Source organism: Chrysemys picta, chromosome 9 (genome assembly GCF_011386835.1).
Source record: "Chrysemys picta bellii isolate R12L10 chromosome 9, ASM1138683v2, whole genome shotgun sequence".
NCBI lineage: Eukaryota > Metazoa > Chordata > Testudines > Emydidae > Chrysemys > Chrysemys picta.
The window spans coordinates 47,368,806-47,389,568 of record NC_088799.1 but is presented as its reverse complement, the minus strand read 5'-3'; the positions used below and the strand labels follow the sequence as shown (position 1 = coordinate 47,389,568).

The window sequence follows — 20,763 nt, the reverse complement described above, 5'->3', positions numbered from 1 at the left end:
CATGCAGTTAGGAAATCAACATACACTCTGCTATGCTAATTTCAATGATTCACCTGCGGATATAACAAACTATTAGTCTAACCAGGTGCTCTATTTGTTATTGTTGGCAATGGTATGATCTGACTTGACTTTAGGTTCAATTTGATCTTTATTTAATTGTTATGCAATAAAATACATTGAGAGGAATGTTGCTCTTGTAGTTAAGGCATTGCTTTGGGACTCAGGAGATGTGGTTTCATTTTCTGGCTTTGCCACAGACTTCGTGTGTGACGCTGGGCAACTTAACCCACTTAATTTCTCTGTGCCTTACTTCCCCATCTATAAAACAAGGATATTGGTACTTAGTTTCTCCCACACTTTGCTCTGCTGTCTGTTTGGATTGTAAACTTTACAGGGCAGGGGCTGTCTTACAACATGTTTATGCAGTGCCCAGCATAATCAAGCCCTGATTTTAATAGGTGCTACATTATAGCAAATGTAACAATCTAAAGTAACAGATGAGACACCATTACAATAATAAACTCTGGCAGTCATATTTTGAAGCTCGTGTATATAATCATCTTGCATTTATATACTGTAGTGCCTTTCATCCAAAGGATCCCATTTGGCACTTTATAAATTTACCAAATAACACTATATACACACAGACATTGTTTGGGATTTCAGGGATAGGCAAAATAACTGGGGTATGTACACACACACCCCAGTTATTTTGCCTACCCCTGAAGTGCAGCCACATCTGGGGTAGAATACAACAGCTGTTTAACATCACTCAGCAAGAGCACAGCTTTGTGTTTCATCTGAATGATCCTATGTCCGATAGCATAGTGCCAGTTCAATACTGATTCAGAGGGAAGAATGCAATCTACTGAGTCATCTTTCTGCAGCACCCGGGGTTTTCCCTAAGAGTTCCTTATCCTTTCCTGAACCTGCTCAGCTTATGAGCTCTGATGAGAGCAGAGCCCAGGGTGGCTATGGCTGTGTTCTGCTATGTCTGGATTTGATGTTACGGGTAACTCTCTCCTCTTTCAGACCTACACAGGCTCTATCTTGGTCGCAGTGAATCCGTACCAGGTGTTGCCACTGTACACAGTGGAGCAGATCCAACTCTACAGTAACAAGCGAATTGGGGAGCTGCCTCCCCATGTCTTTGCCATCGCAGACAACTGTTATTTCAATATGAAGAGGAATAAGAGAGACCAGTGCTGTGTTATCAGGTAACTGGATGAGTGGGTAGGACTAGTGGTAGTAGGTTTACCACCGGGATTGGACAGAGAAGGGTTCCCAAAGTGTTTGGAGAGGTGACAATCTCTTCAGTCCCTCGGGGAGGCATAGATAACACCAAGGAAAATGAGAAGAGAACATTTGCTTTTTTGCTGTGTCATTTTCAGTTAGGACTCGGAAATGTTTAGTCCTGAATGTGCATTTATGTATCCATGTGACCGTATAATGTGTGTCCAAGCATGTTAGCTATGTTTGCACAAATGGGTGCATACATGACATTTTCATGCATAGCTTCAGAGACAGGGCTGATTTCCGCCTGCATATTTGTGCTGTGATTTTTGTACTTGGACCCTTACTGGAAATATTTAGCAAGAAAAAGGGATCAAGAGACTGCTCCTTTGCACTCTTGCATCTGAAGAAGTGAGGTTCTTACCCACGAAAGCTTATGCTCCCAATACTTCTGTCAGTCTCAAAGGTGCCACAGGACCCTCTATTGCCCTTTGCACATGTTTATATTTCCAAAACCCATCATTTCCCCGCCCCAAGCCCTCTTAGTGCAGCAGGACATTCTACACAAATAGTCTCTTTATAAATAGATGGAGAATGGGAATCCTGAGTACATTGTCCATAGCAAGGAAGGTACCTTTTTTACCTTCGGAAGGTAGCCATTATGTTTGAAGATTAAATTTAATTTTCTGGAAGCAGAGATTGTCTCTGAGAAGGTTAATCTCCCCCTTCTAAAACAGGACAAGAGAAACATTATCTTTATCCTACAAAGGTATTTCCTGTACTTGTTTTCTGTTCATCTTTTGTGCAAGGAGTTGGGTAATCTCAATGCAATGATGTCTCTTGCTAGCAGAGGAGACACTGGAAACAAGAAGTTAACATACTAAAACCAGCACAGATGGTACAATAAGGTACTAAAGATGAAAGGCCAAATTTTATTTCTCCTTCACACTGGAGCCAATCTACTAGTGTCAGTGGATTTGCACTTGTGTAACTGAAGGAACAATTTAGCCCTTAACATTATAGTACAAAGAATAGCTTCACTTCAGAGAATGAGACGGTGAAAGATAAGCCTCTCACTCCCTACGAGACTCAGGACAGTCCCATAATATGGAGAAGATCTGTGAATTCTTACCCTGGTCTGCCATTTTTTCCACTGTAGCAGAGAAAAAGAAACCAAGACACTGATTTACCACATTTATGTTTTGGATTCCAGTGGAGAATCTGGAGCCGGGAAGACTGAAAGCACTAAGCTGATACTGCAGTTTTTAACTGCTATCAGTGGCCAGCATTCCTGGATTGAGCAGCAGATTCTGGAGGCCAACCCCATTCTGGAAGGTAGGTTATGTAGCCAAGATACCTGATTCACCATAACACCAGTGATTGTGATGGATTTATGCCAGTGTAAAGCTGGAGTAATGCAGTAATGTCTCAGCAGCTGAACTCCTTAAAGCCTCAATGATGTAGTGGTTGACCAAGGAATCAACAAGAAATTTTGGCAAAGTCTGCAGAGAGTTTTCCCCAAAATCTGTGTGGTTCATCTGAGATTTTGCCCTAGATCTGCAGGGTTTTTGACTCATGTTAAAACTAGATATTCTAAGATACAAGGAGAGTCATTCAACATTTTTAAGACGCTTAATCTATTGGTTTTATCCAAGAGAAGATTAAGAGTTGATTTGCTCATGGTGTATAAGTACCTACACAGGGAAAAGTTTTCAGATAAGTCTTCAATGTAGCAGACACAGGCATAACAAGATCTAGCCATTGGCTAGAAGCTTAAGCTAAGTAAAATCAGGCTAGGAATAAGGTGCAAATTTTTAACAATGAGGGTAATTAACCATTGGAACAGGTTATTTGGAGTGATGGGTTCTCCATCAATGTCTTTAAACTCAAGATTGGATGTCTTTCCAAACTATATGTTCTAGCTCAACCACAAGATATGGGCTTGATGGAGGGTGTAATCCGATGGCCTGTGTTATGCAGGAAGTCAGGATAGATGATCAGAATGTTCCTTTCTGCTTTTAAAATATGTGAATGAATAGGATTTCTGGAGTGAGCTACTCATATTAGTTAAGTTTTATAGAAACTCTGTTCTATGCCTATTACCTGCTAGTCCTCTGCTTTGTAGATGAGAACTCTGTAAATCTTACTCTCACCTGCATTTTTAGGAGAGCTGCCAAGTATCTCAATTACCTGAGTCATTGAAAGGCAGTCTAATGATGGGTCTGGCTGCTCTGTGGCATTTCAGTGCCATGTGAGATGGCTAGTTTGCCTGCTCAATCCCTATGTCTATCTCTGCAGACCAAAAAAAAAAAAAAAGGCTTGCATGGGCTCCTAAGTGAGTCCCATACAGCGTTCTCAGATCAGGGAGAGTCTCCACAGGGATGAGGTCAGGGATTGCTTCCCTAGGGAGGCACAAAAGTTTCTGCGGGTGTGGGGCACTGAATTGGGAACCTGTGGCAAGGTTTTGATGGTTGGGGTTGGGAAGGACTTATTCAAGGTGTGACAAGCTTGGTGTTAGAGTAGGCCTAGTCTAAGCAATTGCGGGAGGGTTTTGGGAACAGGAAGGGGTCATGCTGGGGAAAGATGGGGGAGTTATGGTGAGGGGTAGGTATGCACTTGCACTAGTCTGTAGGAAGGTGTTTGGCTGAGGGAGATTGTATCTTCCCACAGGATCTTCCCACAGCTTTGCAGCCTCCCCACTTCCCATGAAGAGAGATCTGGTGTCCCCTCCCTACCTACATGAGAAATTTAGGGCCCACTTGCTTCCATGCACAGCTGTCTGCCTCTCTGCTCAGCTGAGTGTAGGATGGAGTCTGGGGCCTGCCATTGCCAGTGTGAGTCAGATCACATAGCATTGGAATCTGGAGCTCACCAGATTGGAATCTGGAGCTCACCAGAAATGCCACCAGCAAGACCAGGTAGTTTGAAAGTGACATTGGCATGCCCTAAGCGGGAGTAAACTCAATGTCTGTCTCTGTTCTACACTCCCTCCCCACACCAGCCTTTGGAAATGCCAAGACAATTCGAAATGACAACTCAAGCCGCTTTGGGAAATACATCGACATCCACTTCAACCGAAGCAGCGTGATTGAAGGAGCCCGGATAGAGCAGTTCCTTCTGGAGAAGTCCCGGGTTTGTCGGCAGGTAAGGGCTCATCTGGGAGTCAGTGCTAACTCTGCTCCTGTTTTATGAGACCGCACTGACAGGCCTGTCCCCTGGGGTACTTCTCTCATTCCAGGCTCCGGAGGAGAGGAACTATCACATATTTTACTGCATGCTAATGGGGATGAATCTGGAGCAGAAGAAGATGTTGAATCTGGGCACTGCTTCAGAGTACACCTACCTCACCATGGTAAGATGCACCTCCCTCTGCTGCCATTGCCTTGAGCATGGGATTCCTCACGCTGGGCCGCTCTCACGTGTCACAGTGAAAGCGAGTGCAAGAGGGCTGGTTCTCACATTGAAATAGCCATGCCTAGAGTGAAAGAAGAATTATCATTAAGGGTGTTGTGGGCTCAGCTACAGTGTCCTCTAAGCTTTTATTGTACTGTATCCACCACTGGGTGCAACTTATGGCCGTTAGAAGCTATCCGTCAAGAGCAGCCTTAAGAAAGATCAATAGCATCTTCAATTGGCTCCTCAGTGCCAGCCTTTGCACTGCAGTCCAGTTTTGGGTGATTGTCGTTGATCTCCCAGCAGGGAGAACACAAGGCCTGGATGTATTTCTCAGAGAAAAGGAATTAATAGGTACAAAATGTTCCTTTATTTCACAGCTGAGGCAACACCAGTAGCCATGGTCCTTATCTGTGGTGGGCCTTGCAGAAATAACTCAGTAATGTGGTTCTTGTTAGGGGGCTTATTCCTTCACCCTCTCACTTCCCTGGTCCTTCTTGCATGAACAGAGAGCAACAATACCCAAAGTCCGAAGGTGCAAACAATTCAATGTTTATTGGGGTGAACTTCCAGCAAGCATGATTCCAGTTTCCTTCCTCAGTGTCCCCCTTCCCAACTCTGACACCACAGAGCCTTGCCTGTGTCCCTGTTCCCATTCCCTGTTCCCATTCCCCCCCTCCTTAGCGAAACATGATTCCAGTTCCCCCACCCCATTCCCTGTTCCCATTCCCCCCCTACTTCCTGATTGACTGCAGACTATATAGTAAAACTTGAGTTCTGCTTAGCTATACCTTAACCAATCATTTTACTGAAATTTAACTAACCAATCCTAACACATTGTAACATGGTTATTTAACCAATTATATCCCACCACCTTAATTGGTTTACACCCAACAAAATTAATTATACAGCAGACAGAAACAATCACAGAACCAGACAGAGATTATACAGACAAACAATAGGGAAGTGGAGATTACAGTGATAGAACAATACAAAAATGAGAATTTCACATCCCAGTATTGATAAATGAGTTTTTGCCAGACAGGATGCTATCAAACAAAGTTTTCTTTTACATCTTCTAGGCTCTTCCCTTTCTCTGGAGGTGATAGGAATATCAGGACAGGATTGTATTCCTTACAGCCCAATAGCACCTTATTTCAATGGGACTAGTTTGGAATGTGAGGATGTGACCATACACTTCCCAGTTTATGGCTGACCTCTGCTGCTTAGCCGAAGGCCTTAGCCTAAGAACCAGGCTTCAGACTGTCACAGTAAGAGAAGGCCCTTATACCGGCAGACAGTGATTTTGATTCTTTCTTTTATACCTCTATAACTAGCTAAGTGATAAGAATACACCTAAATTCTTAAAGTATAAGCCTTTGCAGACAAGCCTGAATATCTATATCCTAACAGTTCTCTCTCTAATCTGGGCTAGCTAACATAAAGTTCCCAGTCTGCGTTTATGTTTTCCAGAGAGTTTCCCCTGTGGGATGTGGGGATTCATCTCAGGGGAGACCGCTGAAAGTACAGAGTGGTTTAACAGCAACACCACCATTGACTTTCTGTGGGATTTTTGCTTCTGAGCAGTTTTGGAAACCCCACCCCTACTCTGGCCAAGTTCTTCACGCTAAAAACATGAGCTGAGCTGCTTTGCTCTGTGACTTGGACAAAAACGAGGAAAGAAGGAATTAGAGCCCAGTACTGCACCTGCTGAAGACAGCAGTATTCATGCCACAAACTTCAGTGGGAGCAGGGTTGGGCGCCCAAAAAACAAAGCTACTCAGATAGTGGAGGCTTTTGTAGGCCTGAATGTTTACAGAAAGCTGTGGAACTCTGCGTTAAAGGATGGGAAGAATCTCACTAGCTAGGACATGCCTGCAGTTCCTCTGGGCCATTCGCACGCACTACTGCCATGGGCTCAAATGATGTTGCCCCTAAAGGAAAGTGCCCCTGTGTGACATTGGCCCAGGGAGTGGGAGCGGATTCCCCAGCTTGTTAATTACAGGAATGGAATGATTGAGGACAAAGTGATAACGCGGTCAGCACTTATTACGGCAGTTCAAGCACTGTGTATTCCATGAAGGGCGAAGTCCTTTTAGCTCAGTGATGAGTGCAGTAAAATACTTAGATAGGCAGATTAGATCCAGGGGAAATGCTCCCGTCATTTTTGTTGTGCTCAGCTATTGGTGCAAATAGCTATTCTTAGTGCTATAAATAGAGAAGCACATAAGGACACTTCACTCTTCCTGCTGCCACAGCACTGCATTGTCCAGAACTCACTGACCCAGCAGACATGCCCTACACTATGGGCTAGCCCCGAATCAGTTATTTATATGGAAGGTAGCAAAGGGCAGAGTGCTGAGCTGTGCCAGGAAGACTTTTGCTGAAGACCTTTCTCGTGTTGTTTTTGGATCGTGCCACTCAGTGTCTTGTGCTAGATTCTAGTGTTCTGATTTTGCAAAGGTATTTTCTACCACTGTCCCAACCCTGCCTGTCTTTATTTCTCAAACGGAGGTTACTCCTACTGACTAGTGTCAGGGGATGCTTGTACAGAGCAGAGGAGAGCTAGAGCAGGGGCAGGAAAAGAGATGTGACCTCAAATCTGCCCTAAGAAAGACTGCAAATGTATCCCATGGTGATCCCCAGCAAGTGGGTGGACTGCTGAACGTTACATCTCCTCTTTCCCTGCTCCAGAGCAGCCTTTAATGTAGCTGGTTATTGAAGCAGTCCCTGGCCTAAGCTTCTCTCTCCTCTTCCCATATTACTCAGCTCAGCCATGGAAGCATGTGCTGTGTGACCTCAGAGACCCACTAATGGATGCCTCATCCCACTACTGACAGAAAGGTGTGTAGCCAAGTGTTTGACTACACTCACGGTTTGTTCGTAAAAATGTTCAGGAAAGCTAAATGCATTGTCTAAAGACAACGCAGCACAACATGAAAAGGAAACATCTATTCTATACCCTTCTTCTGGGAAACCATTCTTATCCCACAGAATGTTCACCTTACACAATAGGTGTGGTTCAAAGAGCCATCCTCAAACCTGCTTCTGTTTATATTGTGCATGTGTGCCAGCTAACAGGCCCCTCTATTCACTTTAAGTTTAAGTCTAACCCACTTGTTAGTTAGGTTTGTCCTTGGTAGCTCTCTATACTTTCTCATATCTCGTTTTGAATGCTACATTCCAAGTGCTGATGAGCCCTGGAAGTACACCCTCTCTGTACTTGGCACACGGTGTATTCATGCATCTCTGCTTTGACACGTTTCCTATGTTCTAATGGCAAAGCTGACTTCAGCTTTGCAAAGTGGTGTGCGAGGCTTGACACGGGTGAACAGAACTGTGGGAAGAGCATAATCCATTCAGTTAATGTAAGTTCTCCCACCACCCATGTACATAACGTATGTTATATTAATATCATGCTCATCATACCTATTCACGTGGTGTATACTATGCCTAACTGATGCATATTGGCTAACACCACTCCAAGCAATGTGTCACCTTCTTTTGAGTGGGAGCGAAGAAAGAAACTACCATGGAAAAGGGAAATTAAAAAAAAAATACAAGAGTTTGTATCTTGGGTCTGTAACGAGCAGCCTACAGGGCAGTTCTGTTATATATGTTTTGTTCTGCAGCCTAGAGGCTGCTATGCTAGGTCTGTATTAATACCCAGATGATTTCTCTGTGCCTATGAATGTGCTGTCATGCAGGGTGACTGCACTTCTTGTGACGGCCGTAATGATGCAAAGGAATATGCTCACATCCGCTCTGCTATGAAGGTCCTCATGTTCTCAGATTCTGAGCACTGGGACATCAGCAAGCTGCTGGCTGCTATTCTGCACCTGGGGAACGTCGAGTTTGAAGGTAAACCCAGCACTGCCTGCAGCCAGGTCTTCCCTTCATCTCGGTGTTTAAAGTCTGTGGGTCACTATCTGCCTTCTTGTCTAAGGGCCAGCTCGTGGCTGTCCGCCAGACAGGTGTGGATGGCAATTGGGGTTTTGGAAGGGCAGCAGCTGCAGACAATAGAAGTACTGGTGGGTGAGCTGACTGAATTCTGTTCTGAGAGGGGACCCTGTTACTATTCTCACTGTGAGACAAGGTTGCCAGGCCATAAAGAGGCCCTCCACACATACTAGGCATTAAATAACACCGTGCCCTGGCATGAATGATAATGAAAAGCACTCTGTGTGCTGGGGGAAGGGAGAGGCTGAGGCCACGTCTTCACTGGCAATGTTAAAGCGCTGCCATGGCAGCACTGCTGCAGCTGCGCTTTAACGTGGCTTGTGTAGTCACGGCACAGTGCTGGAGAGCGCTCCCTCAGCGCTCTAAAAAAACCCACCTCCACGAGGGGAGTAGCTGGGAGCGCGGCTCCTAGCGCTGGTGCACTGTTACACTGGCGCTTTACAGCGCTGAAACTTGCTGCACTCAGATGGGTGTTTTTTGACACCCTTGAGCGAGAAAGTTGCAGTGCTGTAAAGTGCCAGTGTAGGCAAGCCCTGAGTCAGGGTTATTGTGGAAACTCAGAATTCTCTGAGTTGGGTTTGATTCAAATTGCAGCCTTAGCGTTGCATTGAATGCATTCTGTAGGTGACTCTCACATCCTCTATTCAGTGCAATCTGATTAGTCTCTTAGCTTGGGAGCTTCTCAGGGCAGTGACTTTCTCACTGGGGCCAGGTCTACACTACAGAGTGCCGGCAGAGCTATGCTGGTCAGCGGTGTGGATTAACTATACTGCTAACACTCTGCTGGTGTGGACATGGCCTGTGTTTCTGTACAGTGCTCCACCCAAGATCCTGCTCCTGGCCTTGGATAGTACAGTAATACAACAGTAACAATACAGCCATGCACCATAGTGGTAGCGACTTGTACTGTGTGTGTATACTGAGCTTTGTGGTTTCCTCTTCCCAGCTGCTGTATATGATAACTTGGACTGCTCTGATGTGCTGGATTCTTCACACTTTTTTGTAGCAACCAAACTGCTTGAGGTACTGGATTCTCATCTTCTCTCACTAGCTCTCTGGTTTGTTCCCCCTTCTGGGAGGGTGGATTGTTGGCACATGTGCTTCTGTGGAGAGGTTGTTTATGGTGTTTTCCTTTTGTGCTGTGTCCCCTTGTCACTGCTAATGCTCACAGTGATGCCCCTCCAGACTGAGAGATCTTTCCCTACATAGGCCCCAGGAACAGCCCCCTACAGGAATAGGCCCCCTACTGTGACAGTAGGCCACAGTATCAATCAGGCAGCCTGTCTCTGCTTTCCCCACTTCTATCTTACACTCTTTTTCCTGAGTCAGACTCCTCCCGTCTTTGCCAGGTCTGCTTTATCTACATCGAATGATCCAGCTGCAATGATTATTCCTACAGGTGGACTACGGAGAACTGCAAAACAGCCTTACAAACCACTCGATCATCATCCGAGGAGAGAGCGTGTCCATGCCCCTGAGCGTTGCCCAGGCTGCTGATGGGAGAGACGCCTTTGTGAAGGTAAAGGAGTTCATCCCCTCCAAGTGTGCATTGCATTGATGCTTTTCAAAGAGCGTGAATGCTTTCAGAGCTGTGACTACTGACTGTCTGAGGGCCTGGTTCTGCAAACACTTATCACTGGGCCCTAGATCTTGCTACACTGAGCATGCATGTTGACTTCATTCTGAACAGCAAGCACAAGGCCCAGTAGGGTTTGTATTATTGGGCCTTTACCGCCTTTTTAACTCTTCCGCAGGGAATCTATGGCCACCTCTTCTTGTGGATAGTAAATAAGATCAATGCTGCAACTTTCAACCCACCTTCTCAGGATTCTAAAAGTTTGCGCAGGTCCATTGGGCTTCTGGACATCTTTGGTTTTGAAAACTTTAACACCAACAGGTAGGATGTTCCAGATTCATTTTTGTCAGGGAAAGTGACAAATAGCAGACATAAAGGTAGGGAACAAATGAATTAATTTGGTCATTCATTGTCGTCTTCGCGATCAAAGTAAAGATGGACCACTATAAGGTGGGTGCATAACTGGCTGGATAACCGTACTCAGAGAGTTGTTATTAATGGTTCCCAATCCTGCTGGAAAGGCATAACAAGTGGGGGTCTGTTTTGGGACCGGCTCTGTTCAATATCTTCATTAACGACTTAGATATTGACATAGAAAGTACGCTTATTAAGTTTGCAGATGATACCAAACTGGGAGGGATTGCAACTGCTTTGGAGGCTAGGGTCATAATTCAAAATGATCTGGACAAATTGGAGAAATGGTCTGAGGTAAACAGGATGAAGTTTAACAAAGACAAATGCAAAGTGCTCCACTTAGGAAGGAAAAATCAGTTTCACACATACAGAATGGGAAGAGACTGTCTAGGAAGGAGTATGGCAGAAAGGGATCTAGGGATTATAATGGACCACAAGCTAAATATGAGTCAACAGTGTGATGCTGTTGCAAAAAAAGCAAACATGATTCTGGGATGTATTAACAGGTGTGTTGTGAGCAAGACACGAGAAGTCATTCTTCTGCTCTACTCTGCGCTGGTTAGGCCTCAACTGGAGTATTGTGTCCAGTTCTGGCCACCGCATTTCAAGAAAGATGTGGAGAAATTGGAGAGGGTCCAGAGAAGAGCAACAAGAATGATTAAAGGTCTTGAGAACATGACCTATGAAGGAAGGCTGAAAGAACTGAGTTTGTTTAGTTTGGAAAAGAGAAGACTGAGAGGGGACACGATAGCAGTTTTCAGGTATCTAAAAGGGTGTCATAAGGAGGAGGGAGAAAACTTGTTCACATTAGCCTCTAAGGATAGAACAAGAAGCAATGGGCTTAAACTGCAGCAAGGGAGGTTTAGGTTGGACATTAGGAAAAAGTTCCTGTCAGGGTGGTTAAACACTGGAATAAATTGCCTAGGGAGGTTGTGGAATCTCCATCTCTGGAGATATTTAAAAGAAGGTTAGATAAATGTCTATCAGGGATGGTCTAGACAGTATTTGGTCCTGCCATGAGGGCAGGGGACTGGACTCGATGACCTCTTGAGGTCCCTTCCAGTCCTAGAATCTATGAATCTATGGTGTTTGCTTCCATCACTGAATTGTCCTAGCGATAATCATGATGCACATCCCTGTGCTGACTTTTCCTGCCACACAGATGCCATTACCTCTGCTGAGCTATGTTACACAGCATAGGGGTTCTCCAACTTCATCATAGCATGGACCACATCTTAATGGAGATCATGTTGTGGATACCTCAGGTTCCCATTCCCTGCATGCTTTCCTCTTGCCCAGTCTTCTCCTGTACATAGTTTCAGGCCGCTTGATTTCCCTGCTCCTGTGGACATGCTGCCCAGATTCCTCTTCCTCCCTGACATAATGCCCATTGTCTCTTTCCCATCTCTCCTGGACATTCCTCTCCCACTGGTGGCTTCAGGCCCCAAGGGCAGCTTCTGTTTCTTCTTAGGTAGTAGCTGCCCTGTCGCGGGGTGACGACTCACCGGCACGGCACCTCCTGCTGGTTGTCCAGGGAATTAGTTCTTTTCCAGCTCCGAAGCACCCCCTGCCGGCTGATGTCTCACCTGCCACTGGCCCCCTGTGTCCCTCCTGGACTCCGGTGCCCTTTGCCCAGGGGTTCTGCCCACTGCAGCAACCCACAAGCTCTGGGTCTCCCCTCCCAGGGGAACCCCCAACCCTCATCCCCACCTCGCCTCAGTGGCTACTGCCAGTCATCATCTAGCCCCTGCTCCCTGGGGCAGACTGCAGTCTATAAACCACTCATCATCGGCAAGGGGGGGTTGGACCAGCTGCCTCTGTCTATCTCTGGGCTGCCCCCTGCAACCCCAGTACCCCTTCGTGGGCCCTTAACTAGGCCTGCAGCCTGGGGCTTTGCTAGAATCCCTCTGCCCTTCCCCAGGACTGCTCCACCTCAGGTACCTTGCTCAGCTCCCAGGCAGCCAGGGCCTCCTCTCTCAAAACGCTGGAGAGATAGTGTCTTCTTAGCTCCTGGCCCACTGCCCTCTTATAAGGGCCAGCTGGGTCCTGATTGAGCTGGCCACAGCTGCAGCTGCTTCCTTAATCAGCCCAGCTTTCCCAGTTGCCGCCCTCTCCCGGTCTGCTTTTAACCCCTCTTTACTGGGGTGGGGCAGCCACCCCACCACACACCCTCCCCCTTAAAACCACACCAGGGGAGGGGGGGTCCTCTGTCTTCCCAGCTTCCCTCTCAACTGGGTCCGCAGGATGTCTCTTTCCTGCCACAGGTTCTCTATTAAGAGGAGCCACTTGCTTCCCTCTTCTGCAGTCTGGGTCCCCACCATAGCCGGTCCCGTCCCTGCGTGGGTTCCCCTGTATGTCTGGGTCCGCACTGTAGGTCGGCCCGTACCCACAGGGTTTCCACTTTTGATCTGGGGCCTCTCTGCCCCAGACCCTCTCCTTTCCAGGGCCCTGGTCCTCACCACTCCCTCCTTCGGGGCAGTTTCGGACCCAGCCCGATTCTCCAGCCTCCCTCTCTTTCTGTGGGGGCAAGGCATATCCAGTGCCTTACTTTAGCCACCTCAGGGGTAGGCTGGGCCCTGTGAGTCCCATGAGGGCACTCCCTCTTCCTGTGCCCAGGCTCCCCACAGGCCCAACAAGTTTGGAGCCCCCCTGTTTACTTCACAGGGGCACTCTGGCCCTTCCACAGTTTGTCTTTGACGTAGCCCTTCCTTCAGGGCTAGCCTGGGCCCTGCGAGTCCTGTAGGGGCACTCCCTCTTCATGTGCCCTGGCTCCCCACAGGCCCAACAGTCTTTAAGCCCCAGCATCAGCCTCCAGCCCCAGGTGCCTGGCCCCCAATGAGGTCCATGTGCCCTCCCCTGCAGCAGCTGAAGTAGTCCTGCTTTAGGGTTACCATATCTATTAAATAAAAAAAGAGGACCCTGCACCGCCAGAGCCTGGGCGGGGAAGTGCCCGCCCGGCGGCTGGGGTCCGGAGGCAAGGGGGCTGCCTGAAGCCCATAGCGCTCGGGCAGCTCAGCTCTTAAACAGAGCCGAAGAGTTGGGGAGGAGCAGAGCAGCCGCGGCTGGAGGCTCTGCTCCTCCCCTGACTCTTCGGTTCTGTTTAAGAGCCGAGCTGCCCCAGCGCTACCGGCTTCGGGCAGCCCCCGTGCCTCCGGACCCTGCGCCGCCGGAGCCCGGGAGGGGAAGTGCCCGGCCGGCGGCTGGGGTCCGGAGGCAAGGGGGCTGCCTGAAGCCCATAGTGCTCGGGCAGCTCGGCTCTTAAACAGAACCGAAGAGTCAGGGGAGGAGCAGAGCTGCCATTTTCCCGGACATGTTCGGCTTTTTGGCAATTCCCCCCGGACGGGGATTTGAGTGCCGAAAAGCCGGACATGTCCGGGAAAAAGAGGACGTATGGTAACCCTATCCTGCTTGCTGTTTGGCGAGCCGGATCACACAGGCTCTCCAGTACAGTCTGTCACCATTTTTCTCCACCTTCATTTCCTCAATGCTAGGATTCGGGCAATACTCCCACAGTCCTTGCCCTGCCCCTTGTACCTATGCTCACATTCTCCACCATGTGTGGTGGGGTGATGACTCACTGGTGCGGCGCCTCCTGCTGGTTGTCCAGGGAATTAGCTCTTTTCCAGCTCTGGAGCGCCCTCTGCCAGCTGATGTCTCGCCTGCTGCTGGCCCCCTGTGTCCCTCCCGAACCCCGGTGCCCTTTGCCCAGGGGTTCTGCCCACTGCAGCAACACACAAGCTCTGGGTCTCCCCTCCCAGGGGAACCCCCACCCCCTATCTCCACCTCGCCTCAGTGGCTACTGCCAGTCGCCATCTAGCCCCCACTCCCTGGGGCAGACTGCAGTCTATAAACCACTCATCATCGGCAAGGGGAGTTGGACCAGCTGCCTCTGCCTATCTCTGGGCTGCCCCTCTGCAGCCCCAGTACCCCTTCGTGGGCCTTTAACTAGGCCTGCAGCCTGGGGCTTTGTTAGGCTGGAGCTCCCTCTGCTCTTCCCCAGCACTGCTCCACTCCAGGTGCCCTGCTAGTACCCTTTGTGGGCCCTTAACTAGGCCTGCAGCCTGGGGCTTTGCTAGGCTCCCTCTGCCTTCTTGTGTCCTGCTCCTTCTAGGGGCACTGAGGCTCTTTGGTAGGGAACCAGCAGGACACAAGGAGGAGAGCCAGAACCATATAACCAGCCAGCTTTCCACAGATCATCAGCAAATGCTGTGCAGACCATGAACCACTGGTGGTCTGCATATTAATGTACCAAAGATTCTACACCTGGGATAAAGCCCAGGGAGCATGTGATCAGTATCACATTTCTGTATGCTACCTTTAATGGAATATGTGATAAATCTGGCTATATTATGATTGTGCCTAGTAATCAATAATAAATAATACTATTTATTATTCCCAAAGGTCACAATCCAGATCAAGGCCTCATGGTGTGCAGACACACCAGCACACAAAATCCTTGCCCCCAAGCATTTACAAGACCAGATGCAAGATGCGTGAGTGACAAACAAAAGGAGGGAAGGTGGCAGAGAGGACAAGAGTAAGAGGAATCTGATCACACATCTATACAGGCTAGCTAAGCACATACAGGCTGGCTAGGCACACAACCAGGAAGCTCCTAAGGGTCTCTGTAAAAAACAAAACAAAATATAAAATGAAACAATCTGTCCTGCCAGCCGCACACTATGTGAAGAAGGAGTCAATTGCATGTGAGTTGTTGGGCATGGTGATATGTGCCCAGATAGAACAACATACACCAGGAGTGTTCGTTAACAGTGTGAAATGGTATTACCTAAACTATAACAGTGTTCCCTGTGTGCATGTATCTAATATAGAGTATCAGATAATACTGTCCAGTGATAGTGATGATACCAGGTAACATGGAGATGACAGTGGATTCCCCATGCTGTTCCCCTGCAGCTTTGAGCAGCTCTGTATTAACTTTGCCAACGAGCACCTTCAGCAGTTCTTTGTGCGCCATGTCTTCAAGCTGGAGCAGGAGGAATACCTTGCGGAGCACATCTCCTGGAGCCACATTGACTTCACAGACAACCACCAGGCTTTGGAAGTGATCGCACTCAAACCCATGAACATTGTCTCCCTCATTGATGAAGAAAGCAAGTTCCCTAAGGTGAGAGTCTTATTCTGTCTGGTCTCTTGGTTTTACACAGAGGGCAGCTGCCTAGAAAGCTCTTCTGGAGGGACTGTGAGCTGGTAAGACCCAGTGAAAGTCATCTCCCCACAGAAGTCCCTTCACTACCTTTAGTGTCCTCTCCAATTGCAACCCAAAGAGGAAAGTCCATGAGATTAAAACTTTTGTGCACACTGTAGATGGTTCCCTGGTTGACTGTGTGCCAGACAGTGCTTACAGGTGAGAGGAATTGCTGCTCTAGAATTCTTCGGGGCCTGAATCATTTATGGCCCTTATAGACTCATATATTCCAAGGCCAGAAGGGACCACTGTGATCATCTAGTCTGACCGCCTGTATAACATAGACCATAGAACTTACCCGAAATAATTCCGAGAGAAGATCTTTTAGAAAAATATCCAAACTTGATTTTAAAATTGTCATTACAAGACAATTGAGAATCCATGACAACCCTTGGTAAATTGTTCCAATGGTAAATTACCTTAATTGTTAAAATGTATGCTTTAGTTCCAGTCTGAATTTGTCTAGCTTCAACTTCCAGCCATTGGATCATGTTATACCTTTCTCTGCTAGATTGAAAAGCCCATTATTAAATATTTGTTCCCCATGTAGACACTTATAGACAGTAATCAAGTCACACCTTAACCTTTTCTTTGTTAAAATAGATTGAGCTTTTTGAGTCAATCATTATACGGCATGTTTTCTAATCCTTTAATCATTCTCATGGCTCTTCTCTGAACCCCTCTCCAATTTATCAACATCCTTCTTGAATTGTGGACACTAGAGCTGGACACAGTATTCCAGCAGTGCCAAATATAGAGGTAAAATAACCTCTGTACTCCTTCTCAAAATTCCCCTGTTTATGCATCCCAGGGTCACATTAACTCTTTTGGCCACAGCGTCACGCTGGGAGCACATGTTTGGCTGATTATCCACCACAACCCCCAAAGCTTTTTCAGAGTCACTGCTTCCCAGGATAGAGAGTCCCCCATCCTGTACGTATGGCCTGCAGTCTTTGTTCCTAGGGGTATGCATTTACATTTAGCCGAATAAAAAGCGTATTGTTTGCTTGCACCCAGTTTACTGAGATCCAGATCACTCTGAATCAGTACCTGTCCTCTTCATTATTTACCACTCCCCCAATTTTTTTATCATCTGCAAACTTCATCAGTGATGATTTTATGCTTTCTTTCAGGTCACTAATAAAAACCTTAAAGAGTGTAGGGCCAAGAACCAATCTATGTTGGACCCCACTGGAAACTCACCCGCTCAATGACAATTCCCTATTTACAATTACATTTTGAAACTTATCAGTTAGCCAGTTTTTAATCCATTTAATGTGTGCCATGTTAATTTTATATCGTTCTAGTTTTCTAATCAACATGTCATGCCTTATAGAAATCTAAGTATATTACATCAACCCTTTTACCTTTATCAACCAAATCTGTAATGTCATTAAAAAAGAAATCAAGTTCATCTGACAGGATCTATTTTCCATAAACCCATGTTGATTTGCATTAATTATCTTACTTTCCTTTAATTCTTTATTAATTGAGTCCCATATCAGCTGCTCCATTATCTTGCCAGGGATTGCAGTCAGGCTGACCAGCCTATAATTACCCAGGTCATTCCATTTACCCTTTTAAAAAATTGTTACATTAGCTTTCTTCCAGTCTTCTGGTTTCTCAGTTCTCCAAGACTTATTGAAAAACAACATTAACAGTCTAACAAGCTCTTCAACCAGCTCTTCTAAAACTCTTGGATGCAAGTTATCTGGACCAGATTTTTAAAATGTCTAGCTGTAGTAGCTTCTGTTTAACATCCTCCAGAGATGCTAGTGGAATGGGAATTATGTTATCATCACTATAGGATGAGACTATAGCATCTGTTTTCTCCCCAAATACAGAACAGAAATATGTATTGAACACTTCTGCCTTTTCTGAATTATTATTGATAATTCTACTATTTCCACCTAGTAATGAACCAATATCATTGTCAGGATTTTTTTTCCCTATTATATTTAAAAGACTCCTTCTTATTGTCATTAATGCTGCTGGCCATAGCTGCCACCTTGTGTCTCTTTGCTTCCCTTATCAATTTTCTACAAATTCTAATTTCTGATTTATATTCATTACTATTAACATCCCCTTCCTTCCATTTGTTATAATATTACAAATATATGTATTTGCCTTCACTTCCACTCTATTTTTTTGTTTTTTTAAACCATCACAGCCTTCACCCTCAGTTTTGGCTTTTTAGGCCAAATACCTAGTAAGATATTCTTAAATTATGCTGCTGTGCCAGGTGGTAAGAGCACAGAGGCTGGAGAGCATCCCCCATGTTCTCTGCATGCTCCAGGAAAAGGATAATCACGACTGCAGTCCCTGCACTCAGAAGAGCAAAGGGTTTGCTCCCTCTTTATTATCTCAAGGGCCCGTGGCACTTCAAAGAGCACAGCCCCGCCCATTCTACATGCTCTCCGCTACCCCAAGGAGGAGGAAGCTGTTGACAACATCCCTTTAACAACAGCATTATCCTGGTGGGTTTTTTCCCCTCACTGATGAATTGTAATGAAAACTATACGCTTAATGACAAGCATCCAACTGATTACCAGCCTACCAAACTCACCCATTGAGCTTCCCAGATGATTGGCTATGCAGGGCAGAATCCCGTCTGTAACCTCCAGAGTTGCACAAGGGCCGGGCTAAGGAGAGCGGTGCCAGCCTCATGGAGGGCCTCTGTGCCACTGAGCCTGTGCTGGGCAGGAAGGCTCAAAGAGGCCAGGGGAACATTCTCTCAAGGAACTCTTCCTGCCTCTTGCACAGCTTTGGGGATCTCCTAGCAGCTGCAGGTGACCTCAGTGGAGTCAGCGGGGGTGATTCCCTGGCCCCAAGGTAGCAGGACACACTCACTGGTGCTGTGAAGTGCCAGTTGATACTCTAGCTAGGCCCTGTCTTTGTATTTGAGAGTTCTAGGATGGTGCCTTGCCCTACTGCTGGATCCAACTCCTAACAACACTTTCCCTCCTCCCACTCCAGTGCAATCACCCAGTGCAGGTCCAGATTTAACCCTTTTTTTGTATCTCGGAGCACTATTTTTTTTTTTTTTTTTTTTTTGCTCGCACTGTAGAAGCCAGTGCTTGCAGAGAGAATCTGCTTCACCCCTGCCTCTTGGTTGTGTTTGTTCCTAGGGCACTGACGCCACTCTGATAAACAAAATCAATTCCCATCATGGCAAAAGCAAAGTCTACCTCCCACCGAGGAGCGTCCATGACACCAAATTTGGTATCAGCCACTTTGCTGGGATTGTCTATTACCAATCGAAAGGTGAGAACACTTCTCTGTACAAGAACTGTCCTCCTCAGAAGCAAAGAGAGGAGAGCGCCTCTCCCCTGAGGCAGCTGCACCATGGGTCATTGTCCTCTCTATGGTGCTAGATTACACACAGCCTCCTGCTTGCCAAGCAGAAGTAATGAAGGCAAGAGGATTCATTTAAATTGAGTTGCAAGTTACTGTAAATTAGGTTTATTTTAGAGTGGCAGCCTGGGATCAGAGCCTGCGCAGATGATGAGGTTATTTTATTTCTGACCCACAGGTTTCCTGGAGAAGAATCGTGACATGCTCAGCTCCAACATAATGCAATTGGTTTACTCTTCCAAAAACAAATTCCTGAGGCAGATCTTCCAGGTGGAAACACCCGTGGCTACCTTAGGCCGTGGGAGCATAAAACATCTCAGAGCTGAGCATATCCTCAAGGTTGGTTTTCTTCCACTTGATTAAAAAAAAAAATCTGAAGTGTGCTTGATTATCTTCAGCCTTCCAAATGGTCTTACATTCTGTCTGCAAACTCTTCTGTCTTTCCCTTGCGCAATTTGTGTGCTGGTAGAACAGCTTGTGTGATCAACTGGAATCCTGAGTTATTGCCATAAACTGCTGTGATGCCAACCCAAAACTCAGAGTAACAGGGGGCCTTAGGACTTCCTCTCCCTGAATGGCCCACGTGGAGGCTACATTCAGGCTCGCATCGAAGCATTTGAGCTGTACTTCTTTTTCAGCATGCTCAGAAGCAAATTGACAAGTCTATATTGAGTCTGCCTCAGCTGTGCCTGGTTTTCTGTCTGAAGGTAGATGCCAGCTGCAACCGTCTAAGAGAGAGGGAGAGTGTGTGTATGTCTGTCTGAGTGGAGGTGGCATGGAGAAAATCATGACTAAAGGCGTGCATTGTAAATCCAGAAGCTCCTTTTAATTGAAGCAAGGTGTGACCAGGAGGCACCACGGTAGAGTGAATACAACTCTAGGAGCAGGCAGACAACTGGCAATTGATAAAAAAAACCTCTCCATCTGAAGTCCCAGGATAGCTTGGTGGGAACCTCAGAACTTCATGTGGGATCATTTAAGAGTATCATAGGAAGTGATCTGGGAGTGGAACATTGTGCAGCCCAGGCATTGTGCATGGGATCATTCAGACAACCAGTCCAGAATAAAATATGAGTCCTGTGAACTACAGCCTAGGAGCCCTGTCCCAGATACTGCTGTATGGGATAGCAAGGTTGTAATGGGGTGCACTCATCTCTTGCGAGCACCCCTGATCGAGTGTGTGTTTTTTCTCGATTTTCTCCACTCACAGTGCTCCGTCGGCTGCTGCAGTTGTCAGGCAGGTCTTTGAGGACTCAGACCTCTGGTCAAGTCTCTCACAGTCTATGTGCAAACCAAACAAATCCCTTCTGGGGTACACAATCCAAACTGTCCCCCCATGTCCTGCACTCTCCCTGGGCTCAGTCTTTAACCAGCACAACAGTGCCCATCACGGTTCCCTCGCTTGGTCCAGCTAGGTTGCAAGGCTCCTACTCTGGAATTGAGCACTGCCTTGAGGGCTTTTTCCCTGGGGTCGCCTTGCCTCTACTTGAGTCCTCAGTGACCCTAGCTTTCCTGCTAAGTCACCCCTCTTGGACTCAGTTCGCTGACCACAGCTCCCCACTGAGTCAGTCCCAGTGCAGCCCTTTTCCCTGCGATGCCACAGCTCTAATTCCCTTCCTTAGGG

At 46.9% G+C, this 20,763-nt stretch overlaps 1 protein-coding gene across 3 annotated transcripts in view; it reads left to right on the top strand.

Annotated features, from left to right (window-relative positions):
- The window catches only part of MYO7B (myosin VIIB), a 117,162-nt gene that overhangs the window by 40,843 nt on the left and 55,556 nt on the right, over positions 1-20,763 (top strand). For all 3 annotated transcript variants that reach the window (XM_042853501.2, XM_024103258.3, XM_024103259.3), the window contains 11 exons: positions 1,033-1,217; positions 2,447-2,568; positions 4,235-4,377; positions 4,472-4,585; positions 8,334-8,487; positions 9,533-9,609; positions 9,986-10,105; positions 10,341-10,483; positions 15,494-15,704; positions 18,914-19,049; positions 19,318-19,478. In XM_042853501.2, coding sequence (XP_042709435.2) covers positions 1,033-1,217; positions 2,447-2,568; positions 4,235-4,377; positions 4,472-4,585; positions 8,334-8,487; positions 9,533-9,609; positions 9,986-10,105; positions 10,341-10,483; positions 15,494-15,704; positions 18,914-19,049; positions 19,318-19,478 — 1,566 coding nt within the window. The remainder of the gene's footprint in view (positions 1-1,032; positions 1,218-2,446; positions 2,569-4,234; positions 4,378-4,471; positions 4,586-8,333; positions 8,488-9,532; positions 9,610-9,985; positions 10,106-10,340; positions 10,484-15,493; positions 15,705-18,913; positions 19,050-19,317; positions 19,479-20,763) is intronic.